The sequence below is a fragment of the Phymastichus coffea genome, unplaced genomic scaffold, assembly GCF_024137745.1.
Source record: "Phymastichus coffea isolate CEN01 unplaced genomic scaffold, Cenicafe_Pcof_1.1 PCOF00032, whole genome shotgun sequence".
In the NCBI taxonomy this organism is placed as follows: domain Eukaryota; kingdom Metazoa; phylum Arthropoda; class Insecta; order Hymenoptera; family Eulophidae; genus Phymastichus; species Phymastichus coffea.
The window spans coordinates 3088595-3113142 of record NW_026706843.1 but is presented as its reverse complement, the minus strand read 5'-3'; the positions used below and the strand labels follow the sequence as shown (position 1 = coordinate 3113142).

General features: G+C 34.8%; 1 protein-coding gene across 3 annotated transcripts in view; it reads left to right on the top strand.

The window, feature by feature from the left end:
* The window catches only part of LOC131663265 (S-adenosylmethionine synthase), a 332589-nt gene that overhangs the window by 221686 nt on the left and 86355 nt on the right, over positions 1–24548 (top strand). For all 3 annotated transcript variants that reach the window (XM_058933567.1, XM_058933566.1, XM_058933568.1), the window contains exon 6: positions 1501–1719. In XM_058933567.1, coding sequence (XP_058789550.1) covers positions 1501–1719 — 219 coding nt within the window. The remainder of the gene's footprint in view (positions 1–1500; positions 1720–24548) is intronic.

Sequence of the window (24548 nt, the reverse complement as noted above, 5' to 3'; positions counted from 1 at the left end):
CCGGGATATCAGTCTTTTTGAATGAGGTGACTCGCACTCTCGGTTTCGCTCTCGATGGCGAAACTTTGCACCCCCAACACACTCCGACACACTCGTAACAGCAGCGACGAAAGTACAACTATCGATTGACGTCTGGATAATTTAGCTGGCTCGCTTCAGCACTCGGAAAACTCGGGAAAACTCCAATTGTTATTAACTGCAGCTGGATGCTCGGATTGCTAGTCCTCGACTGGTTCTTTCATATTCGCGCGTGTTCCGTCCCGTCTCATACCGAGTTTCCTTTTTCTGTTTTCCCAACCAGTAGGTTCTGCCCTCGCAGGTAGCCGCGTGATTGAGACGGTAGCGCTAACAAGACGTTTACCGTCACAATATCAATCATTATTTACATAATGATTTTTATCTTCATCAACCTAGAAACTTTTGAGACAACTCTCATAGAACATTTGACAAACCGACTGGTGGTTGGCTTACACTACTAAAAAATAGGTTCGTTACCTATTTAAAAAGTATCCTATAAGACCAGGCATTCTATAAGTGTCTATATTCATTTGTCATGGTGAATATATCCATATACCGATTAATTTGGTAAGGAAATAGATTTTTTATTAGCGTGCATACCCAGTAAATATGGAAATATTTGCTCTCCAGGGCGCAATATTGTCTATCGCGCGCCGTTCTTGCATGCGCACTGCCGCTAGCTCCTTTGCGATCCCTATTTAAATGCAAGTACGTATAAAACATCTTACGTTATTGGATTATTGGGTTATTCTCGTAGTTCACTGAAAGGGTGCGCGAACTCGCAAATTAGCGGGCACTTGTTTGGTGTACAGGTTACAAGTTGACAGAGAGTGAGGTTGTGCGGGGATAAAACAATGATGAATACATGCGGTTGCTGGTAACCTATATGATTTATTCGATGAAGTGGAAATGTCAGGTACGAAAAAAAGGGAACCAATGAACTAGGAGACTACACGCTACAAATTTCAAATCATCGTAGAGAGAGAGATAATGCCGCAACTAAAGCGAACTAATAACGAGAATAACGCGATACATTTTTTGCCTCGGAATTTTGGACGCACACTCTTACAATTATATGCTGGCCAGCTTACTTGATATTTATGACGCTGGTGATTACTCTCTTGATTCTATTTCCTTGACCGTTCGTCTCATGTTTCTTTTCTTCTCTCATCTCTTTTCCACACTCGGTAGTCACCGCGGTGCTTGAACAATTCTCTACCTGCCCCAACCCTCGCTCTCTCTCTCTTGGCTGCGCGCGCAGCTCGACCGGTAATTCATGAGTTGATCGGTATCGCCTAAATTTTCTAACAAATATTAAATAATTTTACTTTATTATACTAATATAAAATGAATATAATAAAATAATTTAAATTATTATTATGCGTTTAAATTTATTTTTATGAGTTGTTCTAAATTGACGTAATTCTCCGATAGTACATAATAGTACTATAAAAATGTAAATGGTTTTGTATTTAACTCTAGGTTACCTGCGAATATATTATGGAACATGGAGCTTGTGTGCCTATCCGGGTTCATACTGTTGTTGTTTCCTTACAACATAGTGAAAAAGTTGCTCTTGAAGAATTGCGTAAAGTCATAATGGAAAAAGTTATAAAAGATGTCATTCCAGCACGATATCTCGATGAAAAAACCATCTTCCACGTCAATCCTTGCGGTCTATTTATAATTGGCGGACCACAGGTAAGATAAATAATAATTATTTTTAACTTACATCGATTATAATCAATTTTTTGATTTGTTGTTGATAAATTCCTATAATTAATTAGGAAATACTACCACAAATATTTCTTTTTCGAAACTATGGAACACAGAGCGTTTCCCCAACATGGCGAGACGCTTTCTTGTCAAATCTACGATGTTAAGAGCGAGTGGAAAGGAAAATGATCAATTGAGTTTTTCGTTTTGCGAACTTAAGTGACGAGTAAAATCAGCATTTTGTTTATTTTTGCTTTGAATTGAGTGCGGAAAATCTGAGTTATATACCGGCATTTCAGTCTCGGAAACACATACGATATCACTCTTCTCTATTTTTTCGTTTCTACTATTAGGTTCAATTAACGGTACTTCGAACATTTATTTATTGTAGTCATAAATTGTGTTTATAATTTACAGTGTGATTTCCTTCTTTAATTTGCACATATTATGTCTTATTTTTTGTTTGATTCGACATTCTTTAGTTTGGCGTTGTTCAGCACATTTCACACATACAGCACTTTTGCAACAATAGTTTTTGTAAGCTCGTATTCTTGGCATTTTTAACATTGAGGAATTTCTCTTTTAAGGTTCGGTGGCTCGAATTTCCTTACCGAATTTGATTTTTAATATTTGGTTTCTTTATAAATTTCCCGACTTTTATAATCACGTTCAATTTCACCTGTGAAAAGCAGCAATGTGATGCGATGGCTTATATTATGAATACTTAATAGCTTATGTCCATGTTCTTCTATGGCTGTTTTTAATTGATTTATATCAATTGATCGGTGAATATTTTTTAATATAACTTTGAAGTCTTTTCTTTCTTTCCGTTGGTAAGTGTAAAATTACGTATATTTTTGTATATTAATTAATTAATATTATTTGTGTATAATTTTATTTTATTACAAAAAAAGTTCGACTATATTTACATAATAATAATATGATAACAAATAATAAGTATTGTAACAGGGTGGGTGCTCCGTCTTTTTATTTATGCGCGCCGTCGCATCGAAGAGCGCGGGATTGTTGAAATGTTCAAACTCGTCAACCAGCGAGCAGGGGGGAGAGGGAGTCAGTCAATCAAACTTCTACCGGCGAGAAATAATAACATCAAAATTACAATCAGTATCACATGCAAGATCGTTTATTTTCCCTTTTCTCTACAATATACTCGACCCACGTGTTTATGTTTACAAAGCGCGCGCGCGTCAATAACATGCAGTGTCGGAGCGTTGGCGGCTCTTTGTTCGTCGAGTTAATATATGCACGCTTCTTACTGAGTACGAGAGGTTAGATATTATCAATCTTACAAGAAATCGCGATACTAAGCTGGCCAGCTTACCTTATCAACGGTCGCACAGTCAACAATAGAGATAGAAAGCACCCGCACAGCGCACGCTAGTCTCGGAAATTGTTTGTCTGCGGGCGAGGTGACTCGCGCTTTTCCGTTTCGCCCTCGATGGTGAAACCCTCCACTCGCGCACGTTCACACACAATCGCTCTCGTCGGACCAAGGCGCAGCTCCTCTCGATGAATCCGTCAACTCGTCTCAGTACTCGTCGAAACTCGGAAAACTTCCTTTTATCGTTCACTGCAGCCAGACACTCGGATTGCTGATCCTCCACTGGTTCATTTATATTCGCGCGCGTTCCGTCCCGTCTCATGCCGAATTCCCTCATTACATTTTCCCCAACCGGTAGGTGCTGCCCTCGCAGGCAGCCGCATGGTTGGGCTGCTAGCGTAATAGGACGTTTACCGTCACAGTATGTATTACTTTATAAAAGTGTCTGAAAATTACTTATTATTTTTATTTATTTATTTATTCATTTCTTTATTAGTAAACTTAACTAAAAATTTATTATTGGAAATTTGTTTGAATCTTTTGATCATAATTAAATATAAAAAAATTAAGAATATGAAAAATAAAAAATAGCTAGCGTGAAAACATGAAAAAAAATTGTTCCAGATCTTAGTTTTCACACTATTTTTGTATTCATTACCAAAAAGAAACATTTTTTGTCTTCAAAGATTTTTTATTTAATGCATAGTAACCGAGATATTCGCTGATGAAAAAAAACGATTGTTTTTATAAAAAAAACTATATCTCTGTATAAAAAAATTCAGAAATAAGTTCTGTCCCTCTTAATTTAAAGAGGGACATTCCAACTTTTAATTTTGCTTGGATTTTTAATGACCCACTGATTTGCGTAGCAAATAAATAAATTTGTACGAGATCTGTCCGGAAAGTATCGGGCCTACGTTTATATCTTCCCACCATAGTGTTCGAGCGAACTCTACCGGACAGAAACGTCAACAGTAAAGCCTCACGAATCTATTAGTTACTTACTGACATCTGCCGTAGGTGTAGTTCATGCGCAGCGTGTCTTTGTTTACAATGCCTTTTTCGCGTTCGTCGGATTTTGATATTGTCAAAAATGACTGAAAAACAAGATCAACGAATTTGCATCAAATTTTGCTTTCAACTCGGAAAAACGAGTTCGGAAACTATTGAAATGATGCAAAAAGCCTTCGGAAGCGAGTGTATGAGCAAAACACGAATAAAAGAGTGGTATAAACGGTTCAAGGATGGTCGCACTTCTGTCGATAGTGATTCTCGTTCCGGCCGACCTTCGACGACAAAAACCGCAGATAATATTGAGCGGGTGCGACTTGCAATCGAACAAGATCAACGTATGACTATGCGAGAACTAGAAGAAGACCTTGGGATACCAAAAACTATCATTTCAGAAATTTCAACCGAAAATTTAAGAATGAAACGCGTGTGTACGAAATTCATTCCAAAATTGCTCACAGCAGAGCAGAAGAACATTCGCTTAGAAATCGCTCTGGACAATCTGGAAATCGTCAATAATGATGATAATGCGCTTAGAAAAGTTATTACAGGTGATGAATCATGGGTTTATGGTTATGATCCTGAAACAAAACAACAATCTTCACAGTGGAAGCATTCTGAATCGCCAAGACCAAAAAAAGCACGTCAAAGTCGGAGCAATGTTAAGTCAATGTTGTTCGTTTTTTTCGATTGTGATGGTGTTGTATATCACGAATATGGACCAACAGGTCAGACAATCAAGAAAGAATACTACATTCAAATTTTGAAACGTTTGCGTGATGAAGTAAGGAGAAAATGGGCGCACTTTTGAGAAAGTGGTAACTGGTTTCTCCATCACGATAATACGCCAGCGCATTCATCCAATCTTGCGCAGCAGTTTTTGAGCAAACACAATATCGCATTGCTTCGACAACCTCCATACAGTCCCGATATAGCCCCTTGTGACTTTTGGCTGTTTCCAAAACTAAAAAAACCACTCAAAGGACACCGATTCGATGATCGGTTGATCAAAACAACGGTTGAAAACAATGCTACGAGTGTACTTAAGGCTATTCCTAAAAGTGAGTTCCAGGACTGTTTTGGAAAGTGGGAACATTGATGGAATCATGTTATTTAATCAAGTGGGGATTACTTTGAAGGATGCTACCCACCAGATGATAAAGAATAACGCTAGCACGAAAATATAAAGGTAGGCCCGATACTTTCCGGACAGACCTCGTACATGGGCAAAAAAAATGAAATTTTTTACGTTCATTTTTTAAGCATAAAAAACTTAATTCTAGTACAAACAATACAAAGCTTTTGCTATTACCTTTAAAATGGCGTTAATTTTTTTTCTATGATTCTTTTTCACTGAGATATAAAACTTTAAAGTTTGGTGAATTTCGCCTCAGGGTGGGTAAAAGTACGAGATATATTCAAAAAGTAAGGTGAATATTTATTTTTATGAAAAAATATTTATTTATTCATCGATATTTATGTCATTTCCTTCAAAGTATCCCCCCTCAGATATAATACTCTTGTACCAACGTTATTTCCAATCCTCGAAGTACTTCTGGTAAGCACTTTCTGGTATAGCCTTGAGTTCTTCCAGCGATTTTTTCTTTATCTCCTCAATTGTTCTAAACCTCCGTCCTTTCATGGGTTTCTTGAGTTTTGGTAACAGGAAAAAGTCGCAGAGGATCATATTCGGTGAATATCGTACCTGAGAAAATATTGTGGTTTTGTTTTTGGCGAAAAATTTCGACACAAGAAATTATGAGTGAGCAGGTGCATTATCATAATTCAAAATCCATGAATTGTTTTCCCACAATTTCGAACGGTTTTTTCGTATTGTTTCTCGCAACCGGCACATAACTTCAAAGTAAAATACTCTTTATTGACTGTACGACCAAGTGGTAAGAACTCTTAATGTACTACGCCACGATAATCAAAGAAAATAGTGAGCAAAACCTTGACTTTTGATCGAACTTGACGTGCTTTTTTCGGTCTTGGCTTTTCTGGAACCTTCCATTGGGACGGTTGTGGTTTAGTTTCGACGTCATAACCTTAAACCCATGATTCGTCACCAGTTATGACTCTTTTGAACATATTATGATCATTATTGACGTCGCTTAACAGCTCTTGAGCGATGCTCCTTCGACGGTCCTTTTGTTCAAAATTAAGCAGATTCGGAACAAATTTTACTGCTACACGTTTTATGCCCAAAACTTCGGAAAAAATTGCACATCGCACTAGCCAACAGAGATGCCGACGTCTTCAGTCACTTCTCTAATAGTAATTCGACGATTTTTTAACACCATATGTTTCACTTCTTCAATACTTTCATCAGTTATTGAGTGCTGGGGCGTCCAGAGCGAGGTTCGTCGTCGGTGTCTTCTCGGCCATCTTGAAAGAGCTTATACCACTTCTAAACTTTTTTTGAAATAAAGTATAATCACCGTATGCCACTGTCAACATTTCCAGTATTTTGGAGCACTTACGAGGGGTGATCAATATGTCTTTACAAAATCCAAGAGATGGCGCTCGTAACGCTGAAATTATGATGTTTTTAGAAAGCAATACTACTAACTAGATATCGTACAAAGTTTCAACTCGATTCATTATGTCGTTTTTTTGTAAGCGTTGGTTGAACAAAAAGTTAGTAGTTTATTTGAAAAAAACAGAGTTTCGAGCGGCAATAAAACAGTATCATTTGAAAGGTCTTACACCAAAAGAAATCACAGTTGAGTTGAACGCCGTTCATGGCAAGTCTACCCCTATGTTTAAGACTGTTTATAACTGGGTAAATGAATTTAAACGCGGCCGTATAACAAGAAAAGATGAATCTCGTTCAGGACGCCCCGTAGAAGTGCGTACGCCTGAAATGGTCAACAAAATCCACGATATGGTGTTGAGTGATAGAAGATTAAAATTTCGAGAATTAGTTGAGGCCACAGGGGTATCAAAGGGTACAATCATCTCAATTTTGTATGAACAATTAGGGATGAAAAAAATATTAGCAAAATGGGTGACGCGTTTGCTCACTGTTAAAAAGAATCGAACCCGCGTGGTCACCTCTGAGGCTCTTTTGGCACGCATACGTTGTAATCCGTAAAACTTTTGGCGTCGAATCGTAACTGTAGACGAAAAATGGGTACACTACTACACTCCTGAAACCAAAGAATAGTCCAAAGAATGGATTACCGCAGGAGAACCAGCCCGAAAGAAGGCAGACAGTAAAGTCAGCTGGCAAGATAATGGCCACGGTTTTCTGGGATGCGTATGGAATCATCTACATCGACTACTTGGAAAAGGGCCAGACGATCACTGGACAATATTATGCGTCATTATTAGGTCAGCTGAAAGAAAAAATCAGAGAAAAACGTCCTCACTTGAATAAAAAAATGCCTCTTTCTTCAAGACAGTGCTCGAGTTCACATGTGTGTAGTTTCGATGGAAAAAATTAACGATTTAAAGTTCGAATTAATTGACCATCTATTATATTCACCTGATTTGGCTCCCAGTGACTTTTTCTTATTTCCTATTCTTGTTTCGTCGCCGAAACAAATGCCTATTTTGAGGGTTTCCAGAAATCATATTTTTCTGATGGCTTAAAAAAACTGGAAAGCCGTTTAATAAAAGTATCGACCTTCAAGGAGATTATGTTGAAAAATTAAAAAAAATTACATACGCAAAACTTTTTTTTCCTTCTTTTTGTAAAGATTTATTGACCCCCCCCCCCCCCCCGTAATTCCATTTTTTATACAAAATTTTATGCAAACTCTCCGATCCATTGTTTTTAACAGCAGAAAATCGCCGAGCACAAAAATTCGTCTAACGTTTCTGTTTACATGTTTGTATATTTACTTTTTTCTAAAAAAAGTAAGCATATAACCTGGCTGAAACTGTGAACATACGTGACAGAGATGTACTATACCATCAAAATAAAAAAAAATAATGATGATCGAATCCACGTAGCCCGCCCAATTTAAAAATTCACCTTACTTTTTGAACACACCTATTACGTGCAGGGCACTGTAATTTTAATATATTTTTATTTGGTCTTTTTTGTGAATGATCAAGTTGTAACATAAATAAACGTCAATTGGACTCATATTTTGTGATATAAACAACTAGAAAATGTTGAAAGGAATAGTTCATTTTTCAATGTTAATAAAGTATAATGTACATACTCATATAGATCGTGAAGAACTTATGAATGACATGAAATCGCTTTTTATTTGAAGTGATATTAACAACATTTAGAATTATAGCATCAAGAAAAATACATCCTCTGATGACGATAAAGTGATTTGAAAACATAAACATTAAAGTACAAAATTTAGAGACTGATAAAAATGAAGTATAAAGATTTAGTATATTTAATTTTAAAATGTAACATTGAAAAATTAATTATTTCTATAGATATTTTTTAGTTGTGTGTATCACAAAACATGTGTCCAATGAATGTTTATTTATGTTATAACTTGATGCTTCACAAAAAAGACCAAAGTCCCAAAAGTATCCGACTTACGTTCATATCTTCGCGCGGAAAGACTCAGGCGACCTCTAGAGAGTACAAACGTTACCAGCAACTCCTAAACTTCTCGTCAATAGCCCGAGATGCCGATAAAACGCCTTAATTTCCTTACAACGTGTATTTGTTTACAACGTCTTTTTTGTGTTCATCGTAATTCGTTTATTGCGAAAAATGGCAAAATAACCGGAACAGCAAATTTGTATGAAATTTTGCTTTAATTTCGGTTAAAGTAGTACGGAAACTATTGGAATGTTGCAAAAGACCTTTTTAGATAAGTGTATGGGTAAAACACAAATAAAAGAGTGGTAGAGGTGGTTTAAAAATGTCCGCACATCTGTTGACAATGTTCCTCGTTCTACTCAACCTTTTACGGAAACATCGTTGGATAATGTCGATTGTGTACGTGTAGCAGTTAAACAAGATTGCCGTTTGACTGTGAGAGAACTGGAAGATGAAGTTGAAATACCAAAATGTACTGTTTGGCGAATTTTAACCGAGAATTTGGAAATAACTTGTGTGTGTGTATAAAATTCATCCCGAAACTGCTCTCACACCAGCAAAAAAAAACCTTCAATTAAAAATCGCTCAGGGCAACCAGGAAATGATCAATAGTAATGAAAACTTTCTTAAAAAGGTTATTACTGGTGATGAATCATGGGTTTATGGTCATTATGATTAACATTATGATCTTGAAACAAAATAACAATCTTCGTAGTGGAATCTTCCATCCGAGCCTTGACCGAAAAAAGTCCGTTAATGTCGAAACAACATCAAGTCAATGTTGATTGTTTTTTTCGATTATGAGGACGTTGTGCACCACGAATGTGCTCCTACAGGCCAGATAATCAACAAAGAGTACTACGTTCAAGTTTTATAAAGATTGCTTTATGCAATCAGGAAAAAACGATCGCAACGTTGGGAAGCCACTGACTGGCTTCTTCATCCTGAAGCATTCTGACAATGCTTCAGAATACGCATCAAATCTTGTGCAGCAGTATTTATAGAAACACAATATTTCGTAGCTCCGCCAGTCTCCATACATTCCTGATATAGCTCCATGCGACTTTTGGCTGTTTCCTCTATTGAGAATGACGCTTAAGGAACATCGATTCTATGATAAAGAAACTGTTGAAACTAATACGACGAATGCACTAGAGGCGATTCCGAAATCTGAGTTTCAAAAGTTCTTTAATAAGTGAAAACATCGATATGAGCGTCTTATTCAACCAAATAGGAACTACTTTGTCGTATGCTGACCCCCGGATAACGAAGATTAAATCAAACACCGAGAAATTGAGGTAGGTTGGATACTTTTGGGACAGACCTCCTATATTGAAATAATATCAAATTTAATTTTAACTTATGTACATTAATGATAAAATTCAATAAAGATTTATATTTTTATAATGTTTTTTATCATATACAAGTAACAAAGACATTGAAATTGCAAAAATTGCACAAAATAGGTAAAACTACATTTTTTTAGAACTAAAAAATGTTTTATTGTCTTTTAGAGTTTTATCATATTATTTGAGAGTTGTGAAGTTCATTCAAATATCAATACAAAAAACAACCTACGCATATAGCCAAGAAAATGGTCGTTGGAATGACTTTCAGCTATCTTAAATAAATATACAGGGTCGGCCATTTGAATCTGCCCAGATTTCTTAGAACCTAGGCAAGATAGGGAAAAACGATTCAGACAAAACTTGTATGGGACAAAAGGGGTCACACAATGGCGCTAACGTCTTTGACCATGGCCTCAACCTTCAACGTTATTTCAAGGTCAAAGTGGTATTTTTAATAGGAAAAAATATTTTTGACCACGGATTCGGAAAGAGCCGAAATTTTACGTCCCAAATGGTATTTGAACATTTTTTTATGATCCTTCCAAGGTCATTTCAAGGTCAAATTCCAAAAAACCTGCGTTTTCAGGAATATTGGGGGTAAGGTGTTTTTTCTAATGAAAACGCCTATTTTCCACACCGAATTCGGAAAGAGCAGGAAATTTTACGCCCGAAACGGTATTTTAATATTTTTTTTTCATGAATTTTGGAAGGTCACTTCACGGGCAAATGTTAAAAAATCCTGTAGTTACTATTTACGCGATTGCGTATTCTGATAGAATAATTGACGTTTATGTACTTTGATCGAAAGGGCATTAAGTACTTTGATCCACTGATTACTTTGACCTTTAATTCGACTATCAAGGTTATTGTATGGACATTGTTTTTTTAATGGAAACCCCTATTTTTAACTCTGCAATAAAAAAAAATTACGCTGAATAGTACGTATCAACCTTGTTGCTAGCAGTGATTTTCTACCTTGCGCGAAGTTATTTGCACGAGCGAAGCGAGTAAGAACTTCGAGCAAGGTACAAAAACACTTTTCGCACCAAGTTGAAATAGTATTTTTTAGCATAAGAACCTCAAAACTGATATCAGAGTCGTCGTTTTGATGTTTGAATGCTGGAAAATGATATTTTAAGTTTATTTTGAATGGGTCTACTAGAGAAGGTTAATTCAAGATCATATAACATATGCTTATTCTATTTTCAACGTTAGCCTGGAACAACAACGTGAATGTAATAGGATTGTGTTTCCTTTGGGGTACTTGATTAAAGTGAGCCCTCTTGCCTCTCACTATGTGGGGTGCTTGTTTAAAGTGAGTTCCCTTGCCTCTCACTGTTTTAACCACGAAGTAAATGTTCAAAATTATCTCCATTTGCTTGTAGGGACAAAGTTAAGCACCGTTGAAAATGGCATATAGTGTTCAATGCAATAATTTTCAATAGAGTCTGTCTATGATTTTCTGCACATGCTTGACGAATGCGATTTGCATGTTTTCTCTAGCTTTGGGCCGATCTTCAAAAACAACATTCTTTAGGAAGCCCCACAAATAAAAATCTAGAGATGTTAAGTCAGGTAAGTTAGGAGGTCAATTAACTGGTCCTCCTCTACCGATCCACCTTTCATGGTAAGTTTGATTCAAAAATTCTCGGACAATTAGTGCAAAGTGTGGTGCTGCACCATCTTGCTGAAACCACATTCTTTGTCTAGTTTCTAAATCAACATCATCTACTGTAACGGTCCAGTCTGATGTGTCCCTTTTTCCCTCTGCAAAATAGCAACCCGTCGTGGACGAGACAATCAAAGAAAAGCGGTAATTGAGCGAAGGCACTTTTCTCACATATATGCAAATGTGTTAGAGCAACTCAGCGAAAACATTACCATATAAGGAGCGTGACGTCACGACCGTGGGAAATTTATTGTTTACAATGGAAAATCGACAATTACAAAGTTTTTCAAATGAACAGCATTTTTTTAGTCAATTTGAATGCGCTGATCTTGAATTTCATGTTGTTATAATTCTCAAGTCTGTATTTATTGGTTTAATTTAATTTACAATTTAATAGTGTTAGTTATTTTGCAATAAATAATTATATTGTTAATTCGAATATCCGAATACGTCCGCGACGTATTGAAACAGAGAAGCAAGAATTTGACACTTTGGTAACTGATCATTCACTGAATTATCAATAAATAAAAAAATTTCTAATTTATTTAAACAATTAAAATTGCGTTGTTAGATAGCGAGTCGATTGTACATATCTGTAAAATTAAATACAATGATTGTCACTAATTTGCTGATTTTTAAATGGCTAAAAAAGAAATTTGCAAATTCGTTGTTTAATTATTATTCAAAATTGGATAGCTATATTAATCGTTTTTAATTTGAATAACGTTCTACTAATTACAAGCGATTTTTTTATGTAAAAATTTTTCGAAAATTTATTGTAAAATTGGCATTATTTGATTATCAAATTGTATTACTTATAACTCTGAAAGGCGATTTTTCCTCGAGAAATGATTTATGTTAAAAAACTCGTTATTTCATATTTAATTTTTTAAATCATAAAATTGCAAATTCGATCGAGCCATTTTGCGACAAAACATGTGCAAAGTTTGTATCAATTTCAAAAATAGCGTTATAGGGGCTACCAAGCGTAGAAAGGAGTCAATTTCGCAAGTATAAATTTGTTCGTCGCTGCGGCAAGAGGATTCACTATCTTACCTTGCTTAGCAGCGCGAGCATTGATTAGAAATAAAGGCTCGGCAATCTCCTGAGACTAATTTCTTTATACAGTGGTTAGCCTGCTAATTCCTCTCCAGTTGATACCTAAGCGCTCAACTCATAAGACTATCTCTCTTATGAGAAAAAAGTAAATTTATGAATTGTTGAGAATTTAGATTGAGTATTGATTGCGGCGCTGTCGGGCCTCTCCCCGATAGATGCAATTACGCTCAATTGTATTGCAAGACGGTTCATCGAGATAGAAAACTTTGCGTTTACTACTCGACAAATTTTGATATTTCATTTCTAGCAGAATATACACGTGTCTACTTCTTGCTACTCTCGGAAACGCGATTACAAACGCGATAGAAAGTCCGAACTATTATTTTGATAACGCGAGATAGACTTAAACGTTACACTACTAGTTTTGGCAACTGTCCTCTTATTAACTATAAATAACTGTGTCTATCAATATTCCGCTAAAAAAAGTAAGGGCCAATCAAATATCCATTTACAATTCCACACCACACCATAAAGTTCCAGCGATGCTGATGGTCTACAACTCTGTGCCAATGAGGATTTCTATTTGACGAATAATGACAATTGTGCTTATTTAATTAAATCCAAATTTCGCTTCTTCGCGTCCTTCGCTCCAAAATTTAGCTTCGTCCGAAAAAAGAAAAAACCATTATCACATTAACAATCTCATTTGGAGTATAGTCAGCCATTATGACAGTTTAAAATTTAAATAACACTGATAAATTTTAATTAATATTTTAAGTGTAGTGGAATAAACAAAAATTTTTGATAATAATAAATAAACTCAAAAAGTAGTAATAGTAGTAAATGATAACCCTCGTCTTAATTTAACACGAATTAGATATTTCAATATTTTTGTAAAAGATTATTTTCTAATCAAAAATAATTTTTTTACCTTTAACACTACTCTATTTCTTCAATTATAACAAAGAACGTAAATTTTAATTTTTACTTTAAATTAAAAACATTTTAGTACATTAAAGAATTACATTTGAACAATCGCAAGGGGTAATTTTCAATTTTAAAAAAAATCAACGAACTCGCTAATTTCTCAAAGTCCATTCATTATGAAAAGTGACCTATCGAATTTTAATAATTAATTTATTTATTTTTATTTATTTTAATAATTAATTGTAATATTAATTTATTTCAGCTCATTCATTATAAAAATAATTTCAAATATCTTTAAGATTGTTTACAGCTTTTTGAACCTTCGGAATGTTTAGGATTATAATCAGAGCAGGCTGAGAAACTAGCACATAGAGAATTTTTACGATTTTGGGAAAAAAGGAAGATGAATTTTAGTCAGTGATTCCTCATATATACAAAGGTTGAAGGATGCTGTTGTCGAATTTTCTCTTTTCATTTATAATTATTTATCTCACTTATACAGTTTGATAATATGTGTATTAGTTATAGCTATTTACATTAACAATTATGTAATGTACCGTAGAATCTAATAAAAACGTCTACTATTCGTACCAAAATTGCATAGTTATTTGATTTTTGTCAGTTCAACGCATTATTCTCATCTTTAATTCAAAAAAATTAATCTCACTATTAAGCACTTTTTATTGTTAATATTTTGCAAGAGATATTAGCTACGATTTCGGAACCAAATTATCTGTATTCTACGAGTAACAAGGAGTCTAAAACTGCCGCCAGATTTTGTCGACAGTTGAGGCAAACCTAAAGGTGTCCAAAGACCGTCGTAAGTCGAAATCTCTCATTATAACTCTTAAGAAATTCCACTTTAAAAAAGTTATAACTCGACGTATCCAAAGCTGCAACAAGAGAGATATATCGGACTTTTCACGCCATCGATCTGCCCAGAATTCGTATGCCCCGATTTAAAAGTTATAGGACTAAAAAATTTTCGTAATTTTAAGATCCATCGAATATTGTATGATAATTTAAAAAAATCAAGATGGAGGCAGCAGTATGATATCTGAAAGCATGAAAAATCGTGTTGAAGAGGTTTCATTGATGTAAAACTAACATGAAAAAAAATTTTTTTACACTTACAAATACTTAAACTATAGGTTTTCGAGATCGCTGAATCTAAATCAAATATTAGATTAACCTCACCCAGTCACTGTTCAGACATAACCTCAAAAAAAGCTTAAAATTGATGAAGTAATGCTAGTTTGCGATGATAAACAGCGTCAAATCACCTTATCTTTATGTTTTCCTTGTCGTTGAATACAAATCTGGCATTAGATTCAAATCATCTTACGTTTATGTTTTTAGTACATAATCTTGCATCTTTTTGCGTTTTACAGGGTTAAGACTGTCATCATGTTAATCACATAATATCCGCATTACTTTATTTCGTTTTTTTATGTGTTTTTTTCATTTAAAATTTTTTTTGTTTTTATTGCTTGTTTTATGTTTTTTTTTTGTTAGTTTTTTACTTTTTATGTTTTTTACTAAATAGTGTTGTTTTAATTACTATTCTGTTGTACTTATTTGGTTTTGATGCCCTGATTATCTGTAGATTCTCAATGTTGTACCTGATACTGTAAAGGCGTGAGTGCTTTGAATAAGATATGCTTGTGGTGTTTTATGTAAATTTTTCTAAAAATGTTGTTGAGCTTTATCATGGTCTTTCTTACTATAATAACGAGTACTTAGATTTGTAAATTTGTTGTTTACTTAGTTAAACAGTGCCATTGAATCCAGAATTGCCTCATTTGGTTTAGCTTGGCGACTTGTACGAGTTGTTTCCCTTTTAAATGTAGCACCAACCACATCAAATGATCCTTTACCGTGAGCCGTAACAGTGCCATTCAGCTTCGATACTAAAATCATTTTTATGATTAACAAGATTATACATCTGGTGTTTATTTTTGTAGTATTGTTTAGCGCCGTCACTTACGTAAACTACTTTTTTTATACCTGGTACTAACCGCTTCATTTCAGAAATAAAAATTTCTGCATATCATACACTGCTGTAATATTAGGAGTTGTGCATTCTGAAATTAGAACATGATAACTATATAATATTTTTTCGTTCTTTCTGTAGTAAATAACGACTTGGTAAATTGAGGCTTGGTTATTATTATAATAAAATTATTGTGCAGCATTTTGTACCGCATAAGAAAAGTTTACTGAAAAGTCGTTGTGAACTGAAACTTTATTTTTTATTCATTTATTCTGTTGATCTATTATATATTTCGATTTATTTTTAAAAATGATATGATGTAGGATCAATATCTGCAATCGTCTTAAAATAAAAATCTTCAAATTAAACTATTTGACATAATATTCAGAATTGATATAATATTCAGGTTAAACATAAAAACAAGGTAATTTGAGCATGATAATCATCGTAAAATATCATTATTTCGGTAATTTTTTATATATTTGAGAATAAGGACGAACAGTGACTACGTAGAATTAATATGATACTAGATTTGGATTCAGCGCCCCGAAAACATTACGATAATATGATTTGGCAATGTTAATCATCGCAAAATAACATTATTTCATCAATTTTAATCTTTTTTCTAAAGTTAGGGCCGACAGTGACTGGGTGGGGTTAATCTAATATTTGATTTAGATTCAGCGATCTTGAAAACCTATAGTTTAAGTATTTGTAGGTGTAAAAAAAATTTTTTTTTATGTTAGTGTTACATCAATGAAACCTCTTCAACACGATTTTTCATGCTTTCAGACAACATACTGGTGCCTCCATATTGATTTTTTAAATCATCATACAACATTCGATGGATCTTAAAATTACGAAAATGTGTTAGTCCTATAAATCGGTGCATACCAATTCTGGGCAAATCGATGGCGTGAAAGGTCCGATATATCTCTCTTGTTGCAGCTTTGGATACGTCGAGTTATAACTTTTTTAAAGTGGAATTCCTTAAGAGCTCATAATGAGAGATTTCGACTTACGACGATCTTTGGACACCTTTAGGTTTGCCTCAACTGTCGACAAAATCTGGCAGCAGTTTTCGACTCCTTGTTACTCATAGAATACAGATACTTTGGTTCCGAAATCGTATCTAATATCTCTTGCAAAATATTAACAATAAAAAGTGCCTAATAGTGAGATTAATTTTTGTTTTAATTAAAGATGAGAATAATTCATTGAACTGAAAAAAATCAAATAACTAAGCAATTTTGGTACAAATAGTAAACATTTTTATTAGATACTACGGTATATTATATAATTGTTAATGTACATAGCTATAACTGATACACATATTATCAAACTGTAAAGTGAGATAAATAATTATAAATGAAAAGAGAAAATTTGACAATAGCATCTTTCTACCTTTGTATGTATGAGACATATCCGGTCCTTTTCCCGAATACCCATTCCCAAACCGACATTTTCCCGAATATATTTTTCCCAAATCCACTTTTCCCGAATCAATTTTCCCGAAGTACTATTTTCCCGAACTACTATTTTCTCAAAACACTTTTTTCCCGAACCCGAATGTTTTACTTTTATTTAAATGTCGAATATCGAATGTTACTGTAGCAACGAAAAATCGATTTGTTGTTGTTGTTGTTGCTGCTGTGTCTCAGCGCGTACTACATGTATTCCGCGTAATAATATTTTTTTTCAAAATTTCGTGTATTATTCAAATTTAAATTCTACGTCATATATTAACTATGGACCCCCGCAAATTGTCAATGAAACGAAATTAATAATGGATGGATTCATTTACCTTCTCTCTAAAAAACCGACTGCAGATAACCCCAACACGTACCGGGATTGTCAGAGGTAAGTAAATATATTAATATATGTAGAGGTAAGAAAATAATTATAATCATTTTTAATTCATTTTTGAAGAGTGAGAGCCAGGGGGTGCAAAGCTCGGGCAATCACTACGATGAACGGACAGGAGTTGGTGATAATCAAAGGTCATTCCATCTCGCCACATGAACACGCGCCAAATCGTGAAGAAGCAGAATCAGAAATTCGCAAACAAAGGATGAAAAGGCGCGCAGAAAAGCATCCTGACGAGCCACCTGAATATAAAATGGGAAGTATGTGACGAATTGAAACCCGTAATTGACTACTTTGCGGAGTTTTACGTTATTGGTAAACCAAGAAGAGGGTGAGCCACGGCTGTACCACCTCGCTATCCCATTAACGTATGGAACCAGTATGAGGCTACCCTCGCAGGAATGCAGCGCACGAACAATATCAGTGAAGGGTGGCATAATCGCTTTTATCTCATTATGGGGAAAAATCATTCTGATTTGTACTCTGCATTGAAGGAATTCCGAAAAGAGCAAGGAGACAAGGAGATATGTATTGTTGAGTTGAGCCTTGGTAGAGTAGTAAAAGCTGCTCCAAAAAGAAAGTGGCAAGAAGTACAGCAACGAATCAGAAATATTGTTGAAAAATATGAAGAGTATGACGAACCACTGGAATACCTTGAAGCTATTGCTCACAACGTTGTTTTCGGCTAATTTCGTGTATTTTGTATAAATAAATTTGTTACGTTGCCTATGACATATGTTAATAAAAAAAAATTATTCGGGAGCTTGTCCATTCGGTAAAAGGGGATTCGGGAAAAAGAGTATTCGGGAGAATGTTCATTCGGGAATTGGGATTCGGGAAAATGACCGTAAATCTTATGAGGAACCACTGACTAAATTCATCTTCCTTTTTTCCCAAAATCTTAAAAATTCTCTATGTGCTGATTCCTCAGCCTGCTCTGATTACAATCCTAAACCTTCTGAATGTTCAAAAAGTTATAAAAATCTTAAAAATAATCTAAAAGTATGTACAACTTCAGTGTTATCGATACATCTGTTGCTAATAACATATTTACTAATTTTTTTAGTAAGATATCGAAGTTATTGATGTTATTTATTTTTCGAGTAGAAAAGCAAAAGTCAACTATTTTATTTATTGCTTTAAATGAACATACATACGTCTGTGTAAAGATTGCTTTGTAAATATGTAAATAAATCATCAGGTTGATTCAACAATTTTCTACAGGCGTTTCCTTCAATGACTTCACCGTGATAATTCTTAGATACTACTTTCAATTTCAAATGCCAGAGTAAAGGTCTTTCGCGTTCAAGTAACGGCACTAGACCATCCTAAAACAGGTGATTAACAAACCCTTGTAAAATTTGCAATTCAAGTATAATAAATTTTTCTAGTACGTACAATTCATCTTCTTCTACAAAAGGGGCTCATTTACTATATGTACTTTGATAAACTTTTGAAAATTTAGTTTGCCCGCTTTTGGAAACATAGTTCTGATCATTATCTTTCTTCAAATGCCCGTATGTTTTTTAATAACTAATTTTATAGTCATGATTCTTGCGTCATAATCTAGTTTCTTCTTCTTTTTTTTTACCGAACAACATTTATCTAAATATGTAAAGTATTAACTGTTGATAAGTCAGGAAGATAGGTATAACAGACATGCAAATTTTAAAGAAGCCTTGACCACCATTAGTCGTAATTTTAACAGTGCAGTTATCGACAATATTCCTTTTTTTCTACTATACGAGGTGTGTTCAAAAAGTAAGGTGACTTTGTATTTTTAAGAAAAAATATTTATTTATTTATCAATATTTATCTTATCCCCTTCAAAGTAATCCCCCTCAGATACAATACACTTATGCCAACGGTTTTTCCAATCCTCAAAGCACTTCTCATAAGCACTTTTCGGTATAGCCTTGAGCTCTTCCAGCGATGCAGTCTTTATCTCTTCAATCGTTGCAAATCTCCGTCCTTTCATAGGTCTCTTTAGTTTTGGGAAAAAGAAAAATTCACATGGGGCCAAATCCGGTGAATATGGTGGCTGAGGCATGATTGTGGTGTTGTTTTTGGCCAAAAAATCTCTCACAAGCAAAGATGAGTGAGCAGGGGCATTATCGTGATGCAAAAGCCATGACTTGTTTTTCCACAATTCTGGGCGTTTTCTTCGTATTGCTTCTCGCAAACGGCGCATAACTTCAAGATAATACTGTTTATTGACCGTACGTCCATATGGTAAGAACTCTTGATGCACCACGCCATGGTAATCGAAGAAAACAGTGAGCAAAACTTTGACATTTAATCGAACTTGGCGTGCTTTTTTCGGTCTTGGCTCATCTGGGCTCCTCCATTGGGACGATTGGACTTTGGTTTCGATATCATAACCATATACCCATGATTCGTCACCAGTTATGACCCTGTTGAGTAAATCTGGGTCGTCGTTGACGTTATTCAACAGTTCTTGAGCGATGCTCATGCGACGGTTCTTTTGGTCAAAATTTAGCAATTTCGGAACAAACTTCGCTGACACACGTCTCATGCCCGAAACGTTAGAAAAAATTTCATGGCACGAGCCAAGCGATATACCAACATCCTCACCAACTTCTCTGATAGTGATTCGACGATTTTCCAGAAAAATTTTCTTCACTGCTTGAACGTTTTCATCAGTTGTTGACGTGCTTGGGCGTCCAGAGCGAGGCTCGTCATTGGTATCTTCCCGGCCATCTTGGAAGAGTTTGTACCACTTGTAAACATTGTTTTTACTCAAAACAGTTTCACCGTATGCCGCCGTCAATATTTCAAGTGTTTCGGAGCACTTTATTTTATTTTTTACACAAAATTTGATGCAAATCCTTTGATCCATATTTTTCGATAGCAAGAAATCGCCGAGCACGCAAAACACTTATAACCTTTACGCCTCTCACAACCAAACAAAAAATGCTATACACTTGAAACTTGGTACAGATGTTCGGGAAGAGTGTACCAACATAACAAAACCAAAAATCGATAATCGAAAGTACGTTGCCCGTGAAATTTGAAAAGTCGCCTTACTTTTTGAACATACCTCGTATATTTTAATAACTCTTCAGCATTTGCATAGACAACAGGCAATTTTTTCTCATTGTTCTTTCTAGTCTTGAATTCTAATATCTCACTTTTGTATACATCGTTGCTTATTTGGCAATATATTCACTAATTTTATAACGTTTATATCGTACAACTAAATTCAAAGATGATTTTGTGTCGCTCACGTGTTTTTTACCTTTGCCTACCTCTTGTAAACACACTTTGCATCCGTGCATGACATTTTGAATTTGAGATATAACATTTTTAGATTTTGTATATGTCGTTACTTTCGATTTTGATCAGCTATACAAACCATTCGATTTATTTATTTTATTTGATATGTTCTTAGTTAAGTCTAGTTCCTGTTTCATTTTTGAGTTTGAACACCCTTTAAATCTAGATATTAAACAGACATAACAATTAGAACTTACATTAGACAATGTTTGAGAGCGAGTATTTTTTAATAGTAATATATCCTCATACTTCGGTATTTGCGCAATCCGTCTTTGAAATTTTTCTCTTTTATATTCTTGGAGCGCCGTGTAACATAAGGTACAAATACTCAGTGGAAATCTAGCATTACTTAAATTGTAATTTTTATTGCAATAATCTTTTACTAACTTTTCAACACTTTTAGTAATTGAAAAACTATTTACATTTTTATTTCTAAAAATAATTTTTTCCACAAGAACCACACACTTTAAATCTGTTTTCTTCGTAATTATACTTATTTACTGGCATATTTCTACTTGAAAAATATACAAATCATTGGTGGTAATATTTTTATAAACATCTTAGGTACATGGTAGATAGTAAGACACTAACAACGAAGTAAACAGCTATACGACGTTATGTAGGATCGGTATTCAACGCGATTAACTTCAGTCAGCAGGCTTAATATATAACGAAACGACAAGTTATAATGTAAACAAAAACGCAGCTAGTAGAGATTCCTATAATTAAGAGTATTTTATTTTGTAAGTACTGGTGAATGTGAATTAAAATACGAGGGTGGATTGATAAGTTTCTGGCCTGACCAAGAGATGGCGCCACTCGGCCTACCTTGCGGTGGCGTTCTATAGTACCATCCTTAGATAGCTTGTAGCTATAGTTTCAGCCCGATCGCCATGTTAGTTTAGGTTTGAGAGCACACTGAACAAGACGCCTTTGTGTTTTTCTTAAAAATGGAAAAGCTGGAAAATCGTGCTGTCATCAAATACTTCTATTTGAAGGGGTTAAAGCCGAAGGAAATCAAAGAAGAGATGGACTCAACACTGGGGACATCCTCCCCATCATATTCAACCATTAAGCAGTGGGTTTTCGAGTTTAAAAAGGGTCGTGTGAGCACCTCTGATGAGCCTCGCTCAGGACGACCTGTTCAGGTCACAACTCCAGATATGATCGAAAAAATCCATCAAATAGTGCTGGAAGACCGCAAATTAAAAGTGCATGAGATAGCTGAGACCTGTAAGATGTTATATGAAATATTTATGTTATGCAAAATATTTTGCACCAACATTTGCATATGGAAAAGCTCTGTGCAAAATGGGTGCCGCGTTTGCTAACAGTCGACCAAAAATTGATTCGAAAAAACATTTCTATCGCCAATTTGGTGTTGTATAAGCGTAATACAAGCGAATTTTTGCGTCGATTCGTAACCGTTGACGAAACTTGGATCCACCACTACACTCCTGAAACCAAAGAATAGTCTAAACAGTGGATTTTACCAGGGGAACCAACTCCAAAGAAGGCAAAAACAATTTTTTCGGCGAACAAGGTTATGGCTACTGTTTTTTAGGATGCAAGAGGTATTATATACATTGATTACCTTGAAAAGGGTAAAACTATCACTGGTCAATACTACGCACACTTATTGCAACGTTTGAGCCACGAGGTGAAAATTAAACGACCTCATCTGGCGAAGTAAAGAATCTTGTTTCATCACGATAACGCACCAGTGCACAAGTCAATCGTTGCGATGGCTAAAATCAACGTTCTGAAGTTTGAATTGATGCCGCACCCTCCCTACTCTCCAGACCTAGCCCCGAGTGACTAATATCTATTTCCTAACTTCAAAAAATGGCTTGGTGGTAAGAGATTTGCGGACAATAAAGAAGTAATGGAAGCTGTAAATGGGTATTTTGAGGAGCTTGACGAATTAGTCTATAGAGATGGCATTACTAGACTAGAACACCGCTATGAGAAATGTATTAGCCTTGGAGGAGATTATGTTGAGAAATAAAAAAAAATTCTTAAAAATGTTGTTTTTCTTGGTCAGGCCGGAAACTTATCAATCCACCCTCATATAATATTCTATCGTTGTTATTGGAGATGTTTATGAATATTCCATAGTTTTCAGGAGCTACAGTAGTATATAGTAAGAACATTTAGAAAAGATAAAAGTAGTATGAAATACTTATTCTTTCAACATCTTTAATATATTTCTTGCATTCAAAATTATAAAAAAATAAAATCGATTCTAAAGTAGCAATTGTCGTTAATATCTTGCAAGGGGGATTCAGCTGCGATTTCGGAACCAAAATATCTGTATTCTACGAGTAAGAACAAGTCGAAAACTGCCGCCAATTTTTTTCAACAGTCTAGGTAAACCTAAAGTATCAAACGATCGCTGCAGAGTCGGATCGTGCCATTTACCGTGTTTTCGTAATCGCTGAGTATTGACTTAGACCGATTATGAATGATGTTTGAATACTTGGGTTTTTGATATTGAGGAGGGATCGCAATGTGAACAAAGGTAGTATTGCTCTGTTCATACGTAATGAATTCAACGTTACAACTGGCATAATCTGCTACGTAATGTGAAATTAAGTTACCCCGCTCCCATTTTTAGTGGGATTTTTTACCGCCGAAAGTACCCTTGCATCAGAATACTAATATTTTTAAATTTTACTTAATTAGTATGATGAGTCATTAAATAATGCTGTCACCGTTACTTACCTTATAAGTGATCTTTCTTTAGAACTTGTGTGACGTACTTTGACTCATGAAGCATACGCGTGGATGTTCATTATAGAGATTTTTAGAGTATAAGCACTAAAAAACTGGCTAATTACACGCTGTACCTCAGTTTGACATCTATTGATGCTGTTAAGACGGATCTTAAGGGACCTATATGTTGGCTGGAGGCTTAATTTGATAGAGGCCATTTACATGTTCTAGAAAAATATATGCTCCCTGGTTTGGTCTAGAGCTGAGACAGTTTCTTGACAAGCGTTATGCCACGCATAGATGCTATAAGTGAACTAAGTGGGATAGCTTTTAGAAGAGCTTCCGAGACTCAGTAATGAAGTCGATATAAGTTTAGAGCATAAGCGTAATAAATTCCTTTAAGATCATATTTATGGCTGTCTTAATAAAGACAAAAAGATTTGGAAGAAAATATAATGCCTTTTTTTGTCAATGACTTAAAATTTACTTAACAGACATAAAGTTTCTTATCTTTTTGACACTGATGACTTACAGATTTATGTACATATAAACAAGAAATATCTTAACGAATAAATATCTTAGGAATAACGTGACTGATTGAGGCAGCGGATCTTCTGTTGGCCTGGATTCACAATACTAGGCTGTGTCTCAATGCTGATAAAATCAAGACAATAATTTTCAGAACGATAAAAGATATGAATGACATATATGCTACAGATTTTCCGGGTATTAGGGTGTATACGGGGTCAATATCCCATTTAGTGAAGAGGTAACCAATCTTGAAGTTATGTAGACTCTAAGTTGATGTGAAGATGTTCTGCTTACCCGGACCAAACCTCCAAAAAAAGTCTGTAACGCTCAGTATTTTATGTATTTCATTAGAGTTGAGCTTTATTTAACCGTGGGATAGAACTCCGTCTGTTGTATTAGAAATATAACAAAGTTATATAATAGTTGAAAATTATTAACAACTAATTAACGTATCGCTTTAAATATACTTGCATAAAGCACCTATAAAATTAATAATTACGTATAATTGAAACAAGGGTAATAATATTTATGAT